At 42.1% G+C, this 23171-nt stretch overlaps 1 protein-coding gene across 4 annotated transcripts in view; it reads right to left on the bottom strand.

Moving 5' to 3' along the window:
* The window catches only part of SPI1 (Spi-1 proto-oncogene), a 43347-nt gene that overhangs the window by 9093 nt on the left and 11083 nt on the right, over positions 1-23171 (bottom strand). For 2 of the 4 annotated variants that reach the window (XM_066583330.1, XM_066583329.1), the window contains exon 1: positions 10375-10614. The exons of the other annotated variants lie outside the window; for them this stretch is intronic. In XM_066583330.1, the coding sequence (XP_066439427.1) occupies positions 10375-10416 (42 nt within the window). In that variant the 5' untranslated portion in view covers positions 10417-10614. Of the gene's footprint in view, positions 1-10374; positions 10615-23171 lie in introns of those variants that run through there. 4 annotated transcript variants of the gene reach the window in all.

Here is a 23171-nt window from a genome sequence, read left to right as displayed (position 1 = left end):
CATTCCGGACCTCTACTGAGCTTTTGTGTTTAGAGGTTGCAGTCAGCCTGTGCCATCCCGTGAACAGACTGCTGCAACCAATGACAGAGCTCAGCAATCATCACTGAGCTCTGTCATTGGCTGCAGCGGCAGCTTTAAGATTACACAGTGCTCATTCAAATCAGCAGGTTGTCTGTTGGATGCAGGACATGACAAGACCTCCAGTGAGAGAGAATCTCTTTGTAGCCACTTTTTGCTCATGACATGCAGAACCTGAACAGCAGACCTGCATATATTAACTCAGGATTCCATAAGTGGGTGTGCAAAACTAGATAAGCCATGTAATGATTGGACTTAATTCTACACTTATAAACCAAGAGTTGTGTTAACTCTTCCCAAATTTTGCTGACTTAACTTACTTATGGGGAAAACTCAAATGGAATACTTTCATGAGAGGAATGAACCCGATACTCTCAGGACTTGCTGGTGTTAACACCCACAACTCTACACCTCCATGGTCTCGTCTACTAATGTTCCCGTAGCTGGGAATCTTGGCACAAACAGCAATGAAGCTGGCACATTGTGCTTATCAGACCATCAATCTCAAGCAAAATGTGCTCAGTTTGAGGTAAGGTGCCAAGCAGTGCCTATCCCTTGATCTAAATATATGAACGTTCAAATATTTTGAAGACTTCAGATATCAGATACCCTGGGGTAAGAGTCACTCCCCACCTCCAAGCCTTATTTACCTCGGGCCCTGTGGTGGAGAGATCTCAGGGATTTTCTCTGACTTGCTTCCGCTAGATCAATGGTCTACAAACTGTGGGTCTCCATCTGTTGCAAAATTAAACCTCCCAACATGCCAGGGCATACTAAGAGCTGTAGTTTTCCAGCAGATGTAGACCAAAACTCTGATTGGACACTCGTGGCTAAGTTATGAAAATCTTACAATCCACGCTGAACTTTGATATAAATGAATAAATTCACAGCAAAATATTACAGGTTCTAGCAATTGGAGTATCATATATCGTTGTTTTCTTATTTATTATAGGAGGGTCTGCCTTTTTTTTTCAGGAACATGTAGAGGTATAGCTAGGCTTTCCTTCCTCTCCCCGAAACTTAAGACATCCAGATGCAGGGAGTAGGCAATGATGTCAGCAGAACCAGGGGATTTAGTATTCTAGACCTCACTTCAAATGGCTTTATATCTAATTCTATAAATCAAGAATCTTGGCTTTAAACTTATACCAAAAGCATGTTGGTAGCACTGATAGAACTGGAGATACAGCTTTTTGAGGTAGAATGATCTCAGTTTGTCCGGACTGCACCCGGGGCATATGCCCCACCTGTTTACATGCTGCAGTAGTGACATTCCATATGGATACTTAACCTCTGCAGTCAATCACAGGACTTGTACAGTGATTGGCTGCATCGGTCAGGTGTGTATACGGAAGGTCACCACTGCAGCATGTATACAGAGTCCAGCAGGGAGAGGGGGAGTGGCGGTGCTGGAACAGCGGGGTCTTGAGTCTGTGAGTATAGCTTATTTTATTATCTACACCATCGGCTGCTGTTAACATGGACAACCACTTTAAGGAACCTTAACTTATATATAAAATACAATTACATTTCTAGTGAAATTTAAAGAAGTGTATAAGGAAGGAAGGAAGGAATATATTATATATTAGCCGTGTTTCTACAGTTCCTGTTATTATAAGATTACTAATGCTTGTAAAGGAAGTAATTCCACATATTCTACTCCTGCTCTGACATCACCAAACAGAAACTAACCTGCTATATGCACTCTGTGACTTCACTGTACTTCCTCTATGACATCACTATACAATTAGGAATAACAGTAACTCACCTGCAGCAAAGACTGTGTGACTTCACTGCGCTCAGTAAGCCTCACTTTATGACATCACCATCCAGAACCTAAATGCATTATCTCTATGACATCACCAGATAATTATACTTAATCTGCTACAAAGACTGGGTGACTTCATCATAGTCTCTCTATGACAATCACTCAGAATCACATCACAATCAGAAACTAAGCTATGACATAGACTGTGTGGATGTGACTTAACAGTATTTCCTGTATATGACATCACCAACCACCCAGAAATAACTCTGTTCCCTTTATGACATCACTAATCAATCAGAAATAACTATCTTCCCTCTATGACATCACCAACCCATTAGAAATTACTCTCTTCCCTCTATGACATCACTAACCAACCAGAAATAACTGTTCCCTTTATGACATCACCGACCAAACAGAAATTCACCTGCAACAAAGATTGTGTGACTTTACTGAACTCAATGAGCCTCTCTCTATGAGATCACCAGCCAATCGGAATCACACCTGCTACATACAGTGTATGACTTCACTGTGCTGCCTCTATAACATCACCAATTAGAAACTAACTGCATTCTGTCTATGACATCCTCAAACAATCAATAACTGATCTGCTGGAAAGACCGTGTGAATTCACTGTAGTCCATCTATGATATCCCCATCCAGTCAGAAAATAACTGTCCTGCCTCTATGACATCAGTAGCCAATCAGAAACTCATCTGCTACATACAATATCCTGCCTTTATGACATCACTAACCAAATCAAAAACGAACTGTGCTTTCTCTATGATATCACTGAGCCATCAGAAGCTAAACTGCTGCATAACATTTGGTGGGGCCAAGGACCCTGAGACTGACATTATGTTTAATTGGGTTTTCCAGGCAACTACTATTGATGGCCTATTCTTAAGATATCTCATCAATAGTTGATTGCCGGGGATCCACCATTTGGGATCCCCAGTGATTAGATGATCATCTGGCCTAATATTAGTGCTGCAAGGCCGGACTTGGTCTTCGGGGTCGAAGCAGTAAGTCTCACAGGAGACTTCACTTCCATCGATTGAAGCCACCTCTGAGACTTCCTGCTCTGACCCCAACATGGAACCAGAAGTGTAATACTCAGCTTCACTCCCATTGATTTCAATAGGAGTGAAGCACCCTCTGAGACTTCCTGCTTGCACCCCAAGAATGACGACCTACCCTGCACTGACAGTGGATCCAGACAATCAGCTGATCGCCGGTGATCCTGAGTGGTGTATTTCCAGTGATTAACTATTGATGACCTAACCTTGAGGATAAGTCATCAATAGTACTTCAGCTAGCTACGGTAACTGCATAATCAAAGAAGGTGCTCCCTCTGTGTCTGCACTGTTCTCTCTAGTGCAGGCACACCTGTTCCATATAACAGTGTATTAATAAATGGCTGCTTTATATTTAAATTTACTTTTAAACCTACTTGGTCCTCCTGTGACCCCATGATGTGTCCGTAAGTGCTGATGTTTTTACTTTCCGGTTTCAGTGCCTCAGTCCTCTGGTTCTGTGTAAGGAAAAGCTGTTCTTTGCTTCAGATGGCTTCTCCCCTTGACAGCACCCATTCCCTGCCAGACCTGATGCACTGTCAGGGTCTCAGTGCATCGGGTGTACAGTATAGAACAGGTGTAAATAGAAGAAGCCATCTGCAGCACAGAATAGCTTCTCCTTACACAGCACCTAGGAATACAGCTGCCGAGACTGGAGAGTAATAACACTAGCGTTGGGGGATACATTTTGGGGAAACAGGTGGACCAAGTAGGTGTAAATATAAATAAAATATAAAGCAGATATTTATTAATACACTGTTAGTATGGAGCAGCTGTGCCTGCACTAGAGAGAACAGTGCAGGCACAGCTGGATCACCTTATTTGGTTATGCTGTTACAGTAGCTAGCTGGAGAGTGATTTTCCAGCAGTCTTCACCTAGCTGCACAGCTGAAGATAGGTTTTGTACAAAAAGTGTACAGAAAAAGCCAATAAAACTTACTGCAAAAATGCTTAGAATTGCCTATACTGTACATGAAAAAGTACAGTTACTTTTTAAAGATGGAATCCTCATCAGAAGAGTCCGATGCAGATCAGCCTTATAATCCGTGGCAGAAGAACCACTGCTAAGCTGTGGTTTTTTTCTGTAATATTGGTTATTTTCGCCTTAAGTAGACAAAACAATATTTTTTCCAACTACAAAAAAATTGTGAAAACTTTGGGACACTTTAGTCTGTGGGTGGAATATTTACTGAGATCACAGTATCTTGTGACAGTGTTCCAGACAGTGTATGACTCACAGTTGTGGTAACAGTAACTTGCTTAAATGATTATGATTTACCAATATTATATATATACCCAGTGAACGGTTATCTATCCAGGTGGGATTGTTTTCAGGCGGCCAACATGGTCACTGCCATGTGTAGACCAGCAGGTCATCCATAGTGCATTGGTAGTGTTAGGACTACCAATGCACCGCAGCTAATCACACAGCGGTGGCCAATCACAGAGCAATTCACAGTGTCTATTAGATAGTTAGAAAATAGTTGCTACCGTTCTAGCCACCCAAAAAATGAAACACCAAACAAACAGAACAAAGGGGCAGAAAAAGAAGCTCAAGTACTCGTAAGATACCCCTACAACCTCCGGTCACGGGACGGAATTTTGTCCTGAAATCGAAGGTTGCTTTAATGTCTTCTCAACTGCTCTCTTCCATTGGTTGAATTGTTCCTCAAAGGAAGTCATTTGTAAAATAGTTAAAGGAAATTCCGTCGAATATGAGCAAAGGTTTTATGGAAATCACTAATACACAATGTCATCAGTGACCCTATGAAAATCACAGTGCCCCATGATGGCCAAAATTCTTTCAATGCACTCCATGCATGCCAGGATAGCCATTATGCTCTCCGATGATAACCACAGTGTCCCCTCTGTTGAAGGTGAAGTGTTCTTTATCCCTTTCCTTGCCAGCCACATATCTCCTATGTACTTGCAGGAAGGCACATCAGTAGCCAGAAATGTCCTTGCTGTTAATGGCTTTATCTCAGGCTATGTTACTGCTAGGACATCAATCATGGTCTTATTTTAAATATAACAGTCCTAGCTTTAAAAAAAATGCCAAGCTTGCCTCCGTACATATCCTAGGTGCATTATTTAATGCGCTTGAAAAAAAAATCAGGCCAGGAGTGACTGACACAATTTTAAATAATTATGAATTGGGACTCCCGATTCCGACTTCCATTTAAATCAATAGGAGCAAAAATCAGTTTCTCTAATTTGGTTTTCTTGAACAACCGTAGAGGTGGTGGCAATGCTTCAGTGGTTGGCACTGCTGCCTTGCAGTTGTGGGGTCCCAGGCTCAAATCCCCATCAGGGTCAGATTCAAACCTAGAACTTTTGTATTGCAAGGCAGCAGTGTTAAGCCAACACACCTGTCCTTTCTACTCAAAGCAGTGAGCCAACATTTTAGGATGATCCGATCCAATTTAGCAAAAATCAACCAAACTTTATCGCCCAACCGATCACAATGAGCAGCACTATTTATAGGCTGTTACTTTTCTGAAATTTTCAACTTAAAATCAGATTTCTGGCCTTTTCACTTCTGGTGATTTTATCAAGGTATGTGCATGTGACGTAGCCCTATGTGGTATACATGAACTCCGCACAAGTTGAACTTTTAAGTTGTTTCTAATATTTTTGTCTGGATTTCACTTTTAGCAAGTAATATCAGTTTTTAGCAATTTTTTAAAAATTACACTTTGATGCAAAATTGCATGAAGGTGCCCGGTGCCCGGTGTATGAAGTGCTGAGTGGCAGGTTGACAATGAGCACCAGGTGTCTCCTTTCAGAAAATAGTTTGATATAGGAGATCAGTATGTTTTTTTAATTTTTTAATTTAGAATTAATTTGAACATGTCAAAAGTGTGAAAATTGTTCTGGCTACCAGAAGTGCAAAGTGTTCAAGAACCCAATATGCAATGGGCAATCCATCAAAAATGAAGAACACCACAATGTCTCTTAACAATACAAGGGGTGGACAAAATTATGGAAACACTGTATGAAATGCATGCCTTAAAATCGGTCTCTACATGTCTTAATGAAATATAATTTATAATCCCATATAATTTACGTGGAGGTAATATGATACAGATGCTACCGGGCAGAAATGAATATCTGCCGGAGCAACAAGGTTCCATTGGTCAGGGCTTTGAGTCACTCAGCTGCTGTTACCAGCTGGCTCCCAAAACCACCCAGAGCAGGGGAAGAGCTGAAGTAAACACAAATTTGATGGGAAAGCTCTCAACCAAGCAGAGGTCAAAAGGGCAGCGTTTCCATATTTTTGTCCACCCCCTGTATATAATAGTTTCAATGCAAAATTTTTTATAAAAAAAAATTTTTTTATTGCACAGCTATCAATTCACACAACTGCAGCAATTTATTAAAAACACAAAGAGGGGGAGATTTATTAAGCGACTTCCACCAGTTTTCTTGTGGAAAAAAACTTTGCACGCGCCCATTTTGCTTGACAATTTGCCACTTTTTTGTTTTTTGCAAATTGACTCTTTAAATAATTGGACGGGATCAAGTTGTAGGGGTGGGGCCATCTATTTACATCAGATTTACTATCATTTTTTGCCAGAAACTGCTGAAAATTATAATGGACATCTACACCGGCTGATATACACTATAATACACTCCTATGAGTATATATTTATATAGTATTGTTACATCTGAGCCGGATGCCAAAAACACCTTGCCTGGATTGTACGTAATAGTTGTCCAAAAGGACAGATATATACACTTACTGTGACTCGGATAATAAATGATACGGTACTTGTGCCATCTACTGGCTAAACTTTGTTATATGTTATACATGATTTACCCCGGGAGAAGAGGCGGACCCGGCAGTGCTGGGCGGGACAGCAGATTATGATTACATGTTGGCGCCCAGCGCCAAATAACGGGGCATATGCACCGATTCTGTGGTCGTAAGGACCTGACTGACACCGTGATGCAGCCGTCGCACTGCAAAAGCGTTACCATTACTGCGCTGTGACAAGTATCATGACAAATAGCTGGTTACCATTAGAGTACATTCTTAGCAACATTAAAGCATCATGACTAAAGATGAGCGAATCAGAGGAAATTTCCCGTCTACATTTTGCAAACAGACGCATTTCCTATCACGGGGCCATATTTCCTTCATATAAAGAGGTTGAAATAGATATTTCAACCTCCATTGCATTATAGGCAGGATTAGAGATGAGCGAGTATACTCGCTAAGGAACATTACTCGAGCGAGTAGTGCTTTAGCCGAGTATCTCCCCGCTCATCTCTAAAGATTCGGGGGCCGGCGGGGGGTGGGGAGCGGCGGGGAGAGAGGGAGAAAGAGATATCCCCTCCGTTCCTCCCCGCCAGTCCCCACCCCCCGTTGGTCCCCGAATCTTTAGAGACGAGCGGGGAGATACTCGGCTAAGGCACTACTCGCTCGAGTAATGTGCCTTAGCGAGTATACTCGCTCATCTCTAGGCAGGATGTATGGTCCCATAGTTGGAACTTTGCATGCATTGTGCAACAGTACCAATGGGAGTGACAGCACACAGAGGGCATTTTATTAATGTATGTGTATTGCAAAATGTCTCCGTTAATTATGCTAGACATTTTCGGACAGAAGCTTCCTAAAAAAGGGAAGGTTCCCTTAAAAAATGTTGTGTTGGTATAGAGCACTAAAAATGTAATATTAACAAAGACAAAGTAATGGGTTGGGAAGCGTATTGTTTCTCCTTAGGGAGAGCACCTAGAAGGTGAGAGAAGACTTACAAGGCCATGCATGCTGGGAAATATGCAAATGGGAAGATGGAACAATATCTCTGCAGCACCACCTATTGGAAGGCAGCATTCCTGCATGTCAGACTTTTTAGACAAAGCAATGACATAGGACTTAGTAGATGCTTACAAGTGCAGTTATTAAATCCGACTTGTATAACAGTACAGCTCAATGCCAGGAGGAAGCAGATGTCTAGCAGATAATTCTATTATACAGCTGCAGGCATAGTTATTACAAGCGTGGCAATATGTTGTGATCTAGTTTCCTTGTAACTATAGTGACTTCTCCATACTACTCCAATCTTTCCAGCTGCTCATGTCATGTCAGACTGATCATATAAAAGCAAACTGATCTGTATATCTGTAGCAAGACCCAGGATAATGTGATAGGTGCTTGCTTATGTCAAAGGGATGCTCCATGGAGGTATAAATACAGCTACTGCTGTCTCGGTTACAAGGCTGTTTCTTTTGCACGACTCATATAGTGGTACAGGGACTATAATACAGGTTCATAATACTGCCATATGGTGTCTCTGCAAGACACTGCTTGGGGCTATAAAGTGGTATGACATCGCAAGAATTCATTTAAATGACTTTGAGAGGCTTTATTGTACATTTGGTAATATTTTATTATAGAATGTTATTTCTGTTATTATCTATTTGCTACACTTGAATATATTATATCAGTAAAAGATGAACGTTCCGATATGTATACAGGTAAAAACAGATAGATTTCACTATATTCTAGAACACAATAGGCACATTTAATATTTGCAATTGAGCAAACTTTTGAAAAGTTCAATTTGGTTGTTTCGCCAAACTTTTGCAAAAAGTTTGGTTCGATCTAAATTAGTTTAAGCCAAACTGGAAGTTCACTAAAACCATTAAAACTGGTGATTGAGTAGAAGTTAGCTTAAAAACTTGGTGTCAAACTGAATTTGTAGCTGAAACAAGGTTCTACTGGTTCGTTTGCTCAACCCTACTTGTATTGTGACAGAATTCTTGTATACGTTGCGCCTTTTTTTATCATTTTAGGCAGATTTTACTATTAATTTGCACCTAAAAGAACAAATGTTACCATCTCTTACTCCATTTTCAAAAGTGTCTAGAAAAGGTTTGAGTGGACTGAGGGTTTTGGGAGACATAGGATATGCAACTTTTTAAAAAGTTACTAAATGTATTGCATTCTCACTCCAGTAGCTGGTGGGTATACAAAGCAACTCCGCATCCCTAGACGTATTTAGAGAAGCAGCACATTTAACGATTTCATGTCACATTTGATACATTTGTACAATTTTTAAGCTGAAGAACGGAAGAAAAGTTAACAAAAAATTGGCATCCCTTGATAAATTCCGCCCATTGTGTATTTAGACATTTGCTTATTTGCTCATGTATCTATAATTTGGTCTTAGAAATTAATAGAAATATGTTTACGCCAAAAATGGATCTTCAAACGTTTTATAAATATGTTGCGGTAATAGAGCTGTATTCCCTCTGTCCATAGTTTATGACTATAGGTGTCCGTCATTAAACCCTTTGCTAATATGCCCATATCTACAATATTGTAAGGGCATGATTGAAAATGGGCATGGACTAAAATATTTCCCATGAATCAAAGTAACAAATCATAATTCATATCTAACTCATCTAATATCTAGGACTTGCAAAAATTCTTTACTACTAAGAGAATGGTCATGATAATAACTTGATTTCTTATCTTTAAATTGGACATTCTTGGTCAGTACACCATGGATTATACATATTGGCACCAGTAAAACCAATGAAAATGATTTCTACAGTCATTTATGATTGATGACAGCGCTAAATTTGTTAGAGGAAGACTTTTCAGCAGAGTAGTCCATATAATGTTAAGTGAACTTGTTTAAAAAAGTTTGGTCCAAATTAGTTTAAACCGAACCGAAAGTTCACCAAAACCCCTAAAACTGGTGTATAACACTGTCTAAGAGTCACTCTGAGAGTATTATATTTGGCTTTTATGGCTCTTATGCAGTGCTATACATCAGTGTTCAGGATAGTGTTGAGTGAACTAAACCAGCAGAACCCTGTTTCGGGTAGAGCTTTGCCAGAAGCTCGGTTCGAGTTCGTGCCAAGCTAAACTTTTAGTAAAGTTTGATCAGAAACGCTCTACTACTTCAGTCACCTCAACACTAATCTCATAGGATGCATCTGGTAATAAAGCTTTGAAATCCTAAGCCTGATAAAACAAGATGATTAGTAGCATACATCTGGTAATAAAGCCTTGAAGTTGTAAGCCGGGTAAAGCAATAATGTAGACTCCATAAATTGCTCATGTCCACCTCAGACTTCATGCCTTTATGAAGAGTAGTAATAGAGTATACCAGACCTAGCAAATTATTAATACACTTAACTAAGTACTAAAAAAGAGTCATTTGTAGATTATTTTGAGCAGGACACTAGAGAGAGTACCTTTTGCCATAGTTTGGAAGCCCTTTAAGTCTACTGACTAAGACTATAGAAGCCAACGATGATCTAAAGCTTCATGAATGCTGTACTGAAAGGGTTCGCAAACATTTCAGCTTTCAGCCTCTGTCCTAGGTCCATCGATATATAACACCTCAAATACTTAACGCTGGTATCTTCTGGAGAGCCAAATCCATGAATAGGCCACCAATGTCTCGAGAAGACCTATAGAAAGAATAGCCAACTCACCGTGATCAAAGTAAACCCATCCATCCTGCTAGCTGGCACCATCTAGAGACCTAGGAGCCAGGATCTTCTTCTAGACTTACTGCCCCTTTAAATTGACTCTCGTCAACCTTGCAAGCAACAAAGTGTCAAAGGAGAAGTATATTCTTGGTGAACCCCCCCGTCTATGGATGTGACGAGTGGAGAATGCACACAACCACGGACAATGAAGTTTTTCTTTCTTTCTCCAATACAAGTTCCTGATTTGAAGTGTACAATGCAGAGAGCTGGTCATATATGCGTAACACTTCACTGCATAAATTTTGTGGGGACGTCACAGGAAATGTGTCCTTTCTGTTTGTGGGCAACCAATCCTTCCTACAGATCCTGGCTATAAAAAGAAGAAATCCTGGCATCAACTTATTGTAAAGATATACTTTACTTATGTAGATCCTGCATAGACAGTGATGAGGGCCACACTGGGACACTGTGGAATTTCAGGGGTAGTTTATGTACAAGGCTGGTACTTAGATATGAAGGACCTGGTCAGGTTTCCTATAAATTACCCTAATACCTCAATGCCATATATAACAAATTGTATCAGGAAGGAAAGGCTTTTACTTGGATGCACCTACAACATATACTGCATATGCTACCCCAGGCAAAGCCGGGGTGAATGTGAAGGGCACCTTACATATCAGATTCAGGACTGAATCGCAAAGTTCTGCATCCCCGAATTTGACCCAATGAGTGTGATCTGGGCCCCCAAGCAATAATGGTCATATTGGTCATAGGTCCATTCTAAACATAGTCATAATAAACTAGAGCTGAGGTAGCACAACTAACCTTTGAGTAGCATTCATCTCATATGACTTAAAGGGGAAGGGAAGGGACTTGTCATTTGTATAGCACCAACTTACGCTTTTCAGGTAATTTGTTTAATACCCCCTAGCAAGCTGGTTTTACCAATCTTGGAAGCATGAGTCAACCTTGAGCCGGCTACCTGAACCATGTGGGACTTGAACCCGCAACCTTCAGGTTGTGAGTAAGAGCTTAGGACTGCATTCTGCTGCCTTAACATTCTGTGCCACCCCTTGAAGGGGTTTTCTGGCCTTTTTTCAACTGATGACCAATCTGAACCCCTGTTCATCAGCTGATCGTCTGGCTCACTGTCAGTGCAGTGGGTGGGATGTTGTCATCAGTGGTCAGCACAGGAAGTGGGAGGGTTGATTTTACTCCCACTGAAACCAATGGGAGTGCCATGCTTCTTTTCCCCTTCCTGCTTCTCTCATAGTCAAGACTTCACATTCAGTCCTGACCATAAGAGAAGCCAAAAGTGGAAGAAAAGCGATTTCAAAAGGCAAGGAAGCTGGCAGTCCCACTTCCCTGTCTGCTGCTGATGATGTCCAGCCTGCTGCACTGGACAGAGAACTGTACAATCAGCTGATGGACAGGGGTCCCAAGCGGTGGACCCTTGTTCATAAACTATTGATGTCATATAGGTCATTCATTGAAAAAAAGGGCAGAAAACCCATTTAATCTTGTATCCGATTAAGAGACTGTGGGACCCTACTAGTCAAGCGCCCCCAGCCATACCCGGAATTTCCAAAGAGTCCACCCATGAGGCTCAGCAGAGAATAACAACTATGATTAAAGGATAAAGTTACTTTAGAATATTTTGTAAACTCCTATCACAGTCATTGTTGATGATTAGAGGCTCCTGTCACACAGTTATAATTAAGGAGATCAGAACTCAGCCTCCTGGCTGTAGCTTATATGGGTGAATTTAAAATACAGAAAGTAATGGCAGTGTCCTCCCAGCAGGCAGAGATGGTACTGGTTCTAGCTAGTCATGTGATGCTGTGTTGATGCATCATGAGAGTGTTAGCAGAGCATAGACAAAGTGAGCAGGGGGAAAGATCAGTGTGAAGATGGTGTCTGATAAGTATCAGACAGGAGGCTGCACTGCATGGAAGTGACTTTAATGTAGAGAGGAAACCTCAAGAGTGTGACAGGCAATCAGGTGATGGGGGGAACGTGTTTTTGCCGGAGTGGCCCTTTTAAGGAATTTTATAATCATGTATGCAAGATGCATGAACCATACTGGCTGATGTCATCACATGTCCATGGACAACGTGTCAATGTGCTGGTATCTTGTAAGCAAGGCGTTGCAGGGGAACACTATGGACCTTCCACACGGGATGCAATAAGCCGCACGACGCACAACAAGCCATGGTAAATTCTGCATCAAAATCCACAGGCTACCTGCAGGTTTTGGTTTGGAATTCCGCAACTGCTACGTTGACTGCGTTCTGCAGCGTAATTCCATCCCATGTGAAAGGTCCCCAATAGTGATGAGCGAGCATACTCACCAAGGGCAATCGCTCGAGCGAGCATTGCCCTTAGCGAGTACCTGCCCGCTCGAGAGAAAAGGTTTGGGTGCCGGCGGCGGGCAGGGAGCTGCGGGGGAGAGCGGGGAGGAACGGAGGGGAGATCTCTCTCTGCCCCCGCTCATCCCTGCTGACTGCCGCAAGTCACCGCTCCCCCGCGCCGACACCCAAACTTTTTCTCTCGAGTGGGCAGGTACTCGCTAAGGGCAATGCTCGCTCGAGCAATTGCCTTTAGCAAGTATGCTCACTCATCTCTAGTCCCAACACCAGTGGTGTAAAAAACGCTATGAAATTTAACAATAAGTATAATGTATTTTGTAACTAGGGACATAATGACTATTATTCTTGTGAGTCAGAAAACCCCTATGAGTAAATGTAGGCTGCTATCCAAGAGAGAGTAGAGAAGTTCCTATATAAGGAAATAAGAGATGGTATAACGCCTCTGCAGCGCCACCTACTGGAAGGCAGCTTTCCTATAAACCAATGTCTGACCCTCTAACAGACCTTGCAACATGACTTAGGGCGGCCGCACATGAGCATAGCGTATTTGGTCACGTAAATACACTGCATATTTACACAACAGTGGATTTCCTGCGTAATTTGGGTATTTAATTTGTGTGAGGGCCTAAACAGATGACCGTGTTTTTGCACTTTTTGCAAGCGAGAAAATCAATGGTTTCGTTTTCACTAGCTTGAGTCTTGCATGGTATTACTACGTGCGAGAAAACATCGGCCTTTCCCTATCTTTTATCAATTAACACAGCGAAATCGTGTAGTTCTGTGCGCCTCTGCTGCGGAAAAGACTCCTATGGTGTCTTGGGTGTGCAAATGCGCGCAAAAATAGAGCTTGTTGCATATATTTCCATGAGCGAAAGAATGTTAAATATCCGTTTTTTTATTATCGTGCTTCCACAAGCGATTTTGCGTGTGCAAAAATGTGCACAAAAACACTCTTCTGCAGGGCGCTTTCACACGGAACGGAATATTCCGCAACAATGTTGCAGAGTTTTCTCTTGTGGAATTTTCAGCACCAAAATCTGTACTGCTAACTACAGATTTTAGTACAAAATTGAAAGTAGCAGAATTTTGCCAGCAATTTCGCATCAAAATGCGCAGTTGGCCGTGTAGATTTTGGTGTGGAAATCCAAGAAAGCATATTCCACAAAATGCCAGACTAAAAAATGCCAAATTTCCACAAACACAGCCAGAATATTTCATAAAAGTACCATAAGGGTATAATCCAAGCCAGGGCTTTCCCCAAAAAGAAAAGATAACCCTGAACAGACAGACTGCGAAAACCCCGCTGTACACTGAGGTAGGACAAATAGCCACCTTCCAGTAAGTGGCACTGCAGAGGCATTATACCAGCTCTCATTTGCATACTAAATTTCCCAGAGGAGCATTGCAAGGTCTATAAATCTCCTTGTGCCTACTTGGTGCTCTCCACAAGGAGAAACAGTACTGCTCCTGACCTACTGTATAAGGACACGCACCACCAAGCGGGGGACTTGTTATGATCATTTGTAGAGATGACCGAGTATACTCGCTAAGGTACATTACTCGAGCGAGTAGTGCCTTAGCCGAGTATCTCCCGGCTCCTCTCTAAAGATTCGGGGACCAGCGCGGGTGACAGGTGAGTTGCAAGGGGAGCGGGGGAGGAGAGAGGGAGAGAGAGATCTCCCCCGCCCCCCACCGGCCCCCGAATCTTTAGAGACGAGCGGGGAGATACTCGGCTAAGGCACTACTCGCTCTAGTAATGTGCCTTAGCGAGTATACTCGCTCATCTCTAATCATTTGTCAATTTATTCATAGGTTTCCCGGAGAAACGGCACAATGTGAAGCTCTAGGAAAAGATGTTCCAGATTTTTTCCACAAGGAATTACAACTATTTACTAAAACAGACGTTTCAGGAGAGCGGCAAGTCACTTAGAACCACGTACTGAATCACTGCATACATGTGGTGCTTACAAGACAGTCTTGTAACGTTTGTACACTTTGTTCCCCTAGGAGGCAGGAGCCATTGCACAAATTCTTGGTCTACACATCACAGTACACAACGGTACAAAGGTCAAGACTTGCAGTTGAGGGCAACATCTGTGAAATCTGTTGTGCAATACTTCTTGTACTCCATAGATATAATAATCACATAATCATCACATTAGTCATATGACATTTGCATGGACTTCTGCGGGAAGGAAAAAAAGTTGTATGACTTGGCTCATACTAAAATCGCATCATGTGACTTGAGTCATGCTCTAGTTTTGCAGTGAACTTATTGCAGTTAGATCAATGATTTGCTACACATGCATTATTGAGTGACTCAAGTTGGACCCGACCAAGAGGTTTGTGTCGGTGATTAGACTGTATTGCTTCAAGGCTAAATTCAGAACCGATTCGTTTCATAACGGAACCAAACTGTGCCGAACCGACCCAATTGATTGTAATTGGGCCTACTCGGTTCCTGCACCTGTCCAGCATGGTTACTGGATGAGAAAGAGCTTAAAGGGGTTTTGACTACAGATGAGCGAGCGAGCTCGGATAAGGCAGTTACTCGAGCGAGCATTGCTCTTCTCGAGTAACTGCATTCTCGTCCGTGCAGGCTCAGGGGGGCAGCAGGGGTGAGTGGCGGGCAGCGGGGGGGAGAGAGAGAGAGATCTCTCTCACTCTCCCCCCTGCTCCCACCCGCTTCCCCCTGAGCCTGCACGGACGAGAATGCAGTTACTCGAGAAGAGCGATGCTTGCTCGAGTAACTGCCTTATCCGAGCGTGCTCGCTCATCTCTAGTTTTGACAATAGGAAAAAAAAAATCAATACTTACCCCTTCCTCCACCAGTCTTCTTACCAGATCTTCTCCTGGCTCCTCCAGTCCCCCCCGGGTCACCTCCAGCCGGCCGGATCCTCTTCTTCCTGTTTTAGAGCGTCCATTCTCATCAGTCTCCTTCCAGCAGTAATGACATAATGTTCACTGCCTAGTAGGGAAAGCCGAGCTATTGCCGAGACTGCGCATTCGTGCTGTCTCGCCGCGAGTGTTCATATACTATTGTTGAGAGACAGTGCACATGCGCAGTCTCAGCAATAGCGCGGCATAGGAGTCGGCATTCTTTGCTAGGCAGTGAACGCTATGTCATTAGTGACATAGTGTACATTGACTTGCAGAAAGGAGAATGCAGGCAATGTACGCTGGCTGGGGGTGACATGACCCAGGAGAAGAATGGCGAGAAGAAAATGCGGTAAGAAGACTGACGGGGAGGAATATGTAAGTATTGATTTTATTTTTTTTTTAACCCTTTCCAGTCCAATTTGTATCCTGGTTTTCCTAGGGGGCTTACTCTTTTTCTGCCGTTACACAACGGCGCTATATGCTGGCTAAAGCCAGTACTGCATGAAGTGACACATGGAATAGGCTCCGACAGCAGAGAGGCTAGCAATATACAGTAAGAGAACCCCGACGGACGTCTTCCAACATCGGAGCTCTACAGCCTTAAATCATAATGTCTTTAGATGTCAGGCAGTGGATTGGAAAGGGTTAATGACAGAACCCTTTAACTGCAAATTTAAAAAGCTGTGTAGTCCACGTGTAACCTGTTACAGTACAGTTTCTACATTGTAGCAAGCTGCAGCTGTTATCTACATGAGATATTAATTACATTTTCGCACTGAGGTGTCAAGTCTGAACATTTATTCTCCTGATACGCTCACATGACCGCTGCAGCCAATCACTGCACCAGCAGATTGCATGCAGACAGTACAGCCGAGGATATTCATTGGCTGCAGTACTCATGTGAGCAATGAACATGACATCATCACTTCCTGTTTCAGCAGTCACCAAATGGAGGGAACCGAGTTGAAGGCGCTGGACCTGAAGGGTGACTAAAGACAATTTTATTTTTTATGCCATTCCCTACCCTAGGGCAAGTTTTCTTTTTAAAGGCCAGAGACCCCCTTTAAGCCTATGCATAATAATAATAATGCATAATGCTAACATAGGCATCTGTTATTATAATATTTAACCCCTTGAGGACAGAGCCATTTTTTTAATTTTGTTTTCCCATCCCCACATTAAAAAAAACACAACTTTTTTAGTTTTCTGTCAACACAGGGCTTTTCTGCTGAATGAGTTGTATTTTTAAATTGTACAGTTTAACGTACCATATCATATATAATGTAACTAAAACATGTTTTTTAATTGTCAAGTGGGTAGCAATTTAAAAATAAGGGGGGGGGGGAGGGGGAGTGTTATATCATACATGGTGCAGCAATAATACCAAGTCAACTTTTTTGGTGGGTCAGTTTGATTACGGCAATATGAAATCTATATATGCTTAACAGCCGTAACTTTACTTTTCAGTTGATGGGGTTTTGTGAAGGCTTGTTTTTTGTGGGAGATGGGGTGACCAAGAGTGTGCAATTCTGGCATCTACCCTGTTTCCCTGAAAATAACACATACCCTGAAAATAAGATATAGCATGATTTTCCAGAATTTTTGAGGATGCAAAATGATTTTTCAGGCTTTTTGAGGATGCTTGAAATATAAGCCCTACTCCAAAATTAAGCCCTCCTAACAGTTAATTTAAAAAAGTCAATTTAAATAGTGTCCAGGCAGCTATACAGGTAAAAAAGTTAAACCTTTTTGAACAAAAATTAATATAAGACACTGTCTTATTTTCGAGGAAACACGGTATTCTTTCTCTTACGACATTCACTGTGCGGGATGAATAATGTGTTAATTTACATAGATTAGAATTTTTACAAATGCAGTAATACCAAGTATATTTAATTTTTTACTTTTTTTACTTAAAATGTTGTTTTACTTGTAAATGTAATATATATTTTTTCTAATAGTTTAAAAATTAAGTGAAAGTCCATATAGGGGTTTCGAACTCGCAATTGTTTGATTACCTATACAATATACGACTTTAGTATTGAAGCATAGTGTGTTTGAGCAGGCATTCTATTAAGACCTGCCAAAGGCAGGACTTAAAGGGGCATTGCAGCAATTCAAAATGAAAATGACATGCTTTATAAAGCAATAACATGTAATTTTACAATATATTATTATAACTTGTTTTACAAAGCTGCAGAGATGTTGCTTCACTGGTTCCCCTTCCCCCTTAGTACTCCATTGGTATCCAGTGGTCATGACCTGTATGCTCTTATGTTTTACTGGACAGTGCCTTCAATATGTGTAAGGATGACCCAGTTTGTACAGTGGTGAATGCGCGCTCATCAGTAACTGGTAATGGGGCATTGTGGGAAATGTAGTTTTTGCACTCCCTAGTGCCCATTTTGAATAACGATGTGTAAATCTTAAGGTGGGTGGAAAGCAGCAGTGGCGCAAGTCAACCCCCGCCTTTTAAAGTCTATGGATACCTTTGGGTACAATATTTTTTTTTCACTTAAATACACACATTTTGGGCTGACAATCATTTATCCAAATTTTTTTTAATTTTTAATATGGAATATAGGGAATTTTTTTTTTAACTTTAAATACTTTTTGTAATATGGTAATTTCAAAAATTCTTTTTTTAATCCCCATAAAGGACTTGAACTAGCGATTGTTTGATCAACTGTACAATATACTGCAATACCTATTCACCTGACAAAGGGTCCAGTCTGGAGTGGAAAAGCATTGTGACTAGAGATGAGCGAACGTACTGGATTAGGGCAATTACTCGATCGAGCATCGCTTTTTTCGAGTAACTGCCTAATCGGGCGAAAAAATTCGGGGGCTGCCGGGGGTGAGCGGCGGGTTGCAGAGGGGAGTGGGGGGGGGGGGGGGGGAGAGAGAGAGCTCCCCCTGTTCCCCACTGCTACCCCCTGCTCCACCACGCCGCCCCTCCGCCCCCCGGCACCCCCCGAATCCTTTCGCCCGAGTAGGCAGTTACTCGAAAAAAGCGATGCTCGATCGAGTAATTGCCCTAAACCAGTACGTTCGCTCATCTCTAATTGTGACTGCTGTTTTTTATGGTTGGAATCAAGTGAATTCTTCTACATCCGTTTGGATTCATAATAATAATCCCCTTTCTTATCGGGCACATCCATATTACACAGCACTTTACATCACTTGATATTGGGTTCTGTCTCCATTGGGGCTCACCATTTTAAAATTGACTTATTAGTATGTTTTTGGAGTGTAGTAGGAAACTCGTGAAAACTCCGGGAGAACATACAAACTCCATGCAGATTTGGTTCTTAGTCAGATTTGAACCCAGGACCCCAGGGCTGCAAGTCAACAGCGCTAACCACTTTGTGAGGTCTTGGAGTAGCACTGTATGCGGCTGTCATTTTTGCTCATTGGTGCTACTGGAGATGAGTGGAGGTGGGAGAAGAAGGTATGAGGATTCCATAAAATGAAATCACTTTACGACTAGAGAAATACCCAATTGCACATCAGCACTACGGGTCCAGGGCCAAGGGTCAGGGGCAGGGTCAAGGGGCAGGGGCAGGGTCAAACTGCAGCTATACCCTTTACACACCCTATAGCTATAACTGGACGTTGTTAGGTTGCATCTCTTATATTTTGCATTGGTTTGCATAATTGTACCATAAATAGCTTTTTCCTCCCCTTCTGGTAAAACTTACACCCATACTACTGGGAAAGGAAGGATCTTACACATACTAAGCAACGGTCAGTGCTTATTACAAAATTAGTGGTTGGAACAGACAATGGGGCTTATTTACTATTCAAAATACAAGTTTTCTGGTGCAAAATCTGCCAGAAAAATGTCTTAAACGCTTCAGCCACATTTATGTAAAAAAAAAATAAATTCACCAAATTGTCATGAATTGCACCAAAATTTTGGCACAATTTTTGGTGTAAATGAAGCCAACTCTTAGGAGGTCTAAACGTAGACTAGACAGTCTGAAAACTCAACAGATTCATCATTAAGTAGTAAATCTGGCGCATGTCTGGTCTACGTCTGCATGGTCTAACTTTTAGACCGTATTAGTAAATAAGCCCTAGTGACTTTAATCAAAGGGCTTTGGAGTCACGCTAGAGTTGTACAACAGGTGCATAGGCCTGAAGAAGCACATATTTATCCAATTTTGGTGCAATCAACATGTATTCCTATGCAGATGAATATCCGCCACGCAATGGAATGTATTACAGGGAAAGTTTAAAGGGGTTGTCTACCATTCCCCCTATAGCACCCACAGTGCTAAAATTTGAAAAGGAGCAGACCTTACCCATCCTCTGCAACCCCGCCATGTGGAAAAATGATGTCACCAGAAATCAGCCAATCAGAGGCTGTAGTGTCAACATTCAGAACTCTCGGCATCCAGGATGTGAGCGCTCATGCCAGGAGAACGGGCAGTGACTTTACAGCCTCTGATTGGCTACAGCATTCAGGAGACTTCCAGTGACATGATCTTCCACAACAAATACCAGGACCATGACGGGGTTGCAGTGCTGGGCACACAACAAACACTGGGAGCAGGGGCGTAACTAAAGGCTCAGGGGCCCTGATGCAATAGGTGAGCTGGGCCCCCCCCCCTCTATCTGTTTCTGTACCCGTACCCATACCTAAACCATGCTGCACAGAGACATAACTTGAAGCTTCTAGGCCCCAATGTAAAACCTGTAACAGGGCCCCCAACTATAATGCTTTATTCATAGTACTGGGCTCCCTATATGGAGAAGAGAGGCCTTATGGGCCCCCTAAGGATCCTGGGCCCGGGTGCAACCGCATCCCCTGCACCCTCTATAGTTACACCCCTGACTGGGAGCAACATAGGCCTGCAGCTCTGAATGGCGGCGACAGAGGATGGGTAAGGACTGCTCCTTTTGTTATTTTAGCACAGTGGGCGCTATAGGGGGAATATTGTAAACGATGCCCTACCTTTTGGCCTTTTTTTGCGCGCGCAATAGCATGGTGTTTGAACTGAAAAAAAAGGACTTTGGACTCGTTCATGCGCAAATATGCTCCGTAGCGGCGAGCGCTCATCCGTCGAAGCCCTTATAGGATTGGGGGAAAGGAAGCGAGCAAAGTTCTGAGCACATTTATAGTATAGGCCAAATTTACATGAGTGTTTAAAAAACTTGTATGTGTTGCATCTGCAAAAAAAAAACGATTTTTTTTTTTACTTGTGTGCCGTTCCGTAGATGATCTGTATATCAATTTTTCACTTCTGCAAAAATCTGAAACAGACGGCAATTCTTTTTTCTGCAACAGATCCATGAAACACAAAAAGCATACACATTGCCGTACGTGTGCTGTCCTTTTTCTTTGCTCCCCCATTGATGTGAATGGGAAAGGCTCTTCCGTAAATTGGATCAGAGTAATGCAAGCTGTGATATTTTGTCCACATGGTTCATTGGTTCATCTGAGTCTGGTCAGTTGTAGACTCGGACAGCACACACTTGTATGAATCAGCCCCAAAGTGGTTGGTATCTGTTAAGTGTATTTATCCACTAGCCGGACTAGCCTACTAGGATATACCCTGTTTCCCCGAAAATAAGACAGAGTCTTATATTAATTGTTGTTCAAAAAGGTTTAACTTTTTTACATGTATAGATGCCTGGACACTATTTAAATTGACTTTTTAAATTAACTGTTAGCAGGGCTTAATTTTGGAGTAGGGCTTATATTTCAAGCATCCTCAAAAAGCCTGAAAAATCATTGTGCATACTCAAAAATTCTGGAAAATCATGCAATGTCTTATTTTCAGGGTATGTCTTATTTTCAGGGAAACAGGGTATGTATCAGATCTAACCCCAGCAAAGCCCTGATAATCCGTTATCACTTCAGATGATACTAGACTATTCCAATTCTCTCCGTTCAGTCATGTCCAACTCTTGGATACTCTGTAGGACAGTCCTCTCCATGCTTCTCTACTCTATACGACTGCTTTCAATTACATAGTAACATAGTATGTTGGGCTGAATGAAGATAATGTCCATCTAGTTCAGCATGTTTCTACCCCCCATTCCCCCCGCACCCCGCCTTGTTGATCCAGAGGAAGGCAAACAAAAAACAGCGAGGCAGATGCCAATTTAGCTCATTTGCCTGATGTCCATTCCTGGGTCCTTCTTGATGGTGTCCGGCCAACATGTCTTTTGTCTTCTGCTTCCTTTTATCACTGACCATTCCAGGTAGCATCACTCCAGCGAATTCGCCCTCATCACGTGTCCAAAGTCAGTCTATCTTTGCCTTGTGATCTTGCCTTCCAGAAACACTTCTGGGTTGTTACGGCCTAGGACAGCTTTGTTGGTGACCCTAGCTGTCCAGGGGATTCGTAGACATTTTCTCCAACTCCACAGCTCGAAAGCGTCAATTTTTCTTCCGTCCGCTATCCTCTGCTAGACTATTTGACGCTGCTAAAGTGAGAAAGGCCCTGATAGAACCCTTTAAAAAATCCAGGATTCAGCTGTCTGGAAAATGCCTGCCCAATAGTGATGCTGGAGATATAATATAAGTTGTATGGAAAGGGAGCAGACCTAAGGTATGCCTGGCTAAATAAGTAGAATTTCCAAAAAATTGTCAAAGGCAAAAAAATAGCATAATGGTTATGTCCTCCCAAAATAATATAAAATGATATACTTTGTTGACATATATGTGCTCAAAACAGACAAAGGCACTTTAAAATTGAGGAGTAGGTGGCTAAACTAAATTCTCACTGAGTCCATAAATGAACTCAGGGGCGTAACTATAGAGGGTGCAGGGGATGCGGTTGCACCTGGGCCCAGGAGCCTTGGGGGGCCCATAAGGTCCCTCTTCTCCATATAGGGAGCCCAACACTATGAATAAAGCATTATAGTTTGGGGCCCTGTTACAGGTTTTGCATTAGGGCCCAGAAGCTTCAAGTTATGTCTCTATGCAGCATGGTTTAGGTATGGGTACGGGTACAGAAACAGATAGAGGGGGGCCTTAGCTCACATTTTGCATCAGGGCCCCTGAGCCTTTAGTTACGCCCCTGAATGAACTAAATATATATTGCTGGGCAGACTTTAATATAATTGTAGATATGATATAGGTTTTGAATTTATATATTCTTTCATCTCTCCTCCTACTGCATCCTAATATCCTTGATTCCACTTTCTACCATAGGCCATGGATGGCGAACCTTTTTGACCGAGCTGAATTCACTAACTTCAAAGCTGAGATCTCCCAGCACTCCCCAATCTGTTCAATTCTGAAAGAGTTTGCTCATGTAATTTCTATGTTGTGAAGTGCTATCTTTATGCACTGTACGGTAAGCTGATGTAAGAGAAATTATATAGTCCTTGCATTTTAGGAACTACACAAATCTATGCCGGTCAATTAGCTTCCTGCTTCCCAGAACAACTACTAGAATTGTGACTGCAGCTCTGAACTACAAGGGGTTGTTAATAAGTTCTTGGTTTTTCAATCTTCATTTTTTCACATCAATGAAAGTTATTTCATTTGAAAGCTCAATCTTTGCGATAATTTGTGAGCAAATTTTGGCAAGA

The sequence above is a fragment of the Eleutherodactylus coqui genome, chromosome 11, assembly GCF_035609145.1.
Source record: "Eleutherodactylus coqui strain aEleCoq1 chromosome 11, aEleCoq1.hap1, whole genome shotgun sequence".
NCBI classification, from domain to species: Eukaryota; Metazoa; Chordata; class Amphibia; order Anura; family Eleutherodactylidae; genus Eleutherodactylus; species Eleutherodactylus coqui.
This window is presented reverse-complemented; position numbering and strand designations above follow the sequence as displayed.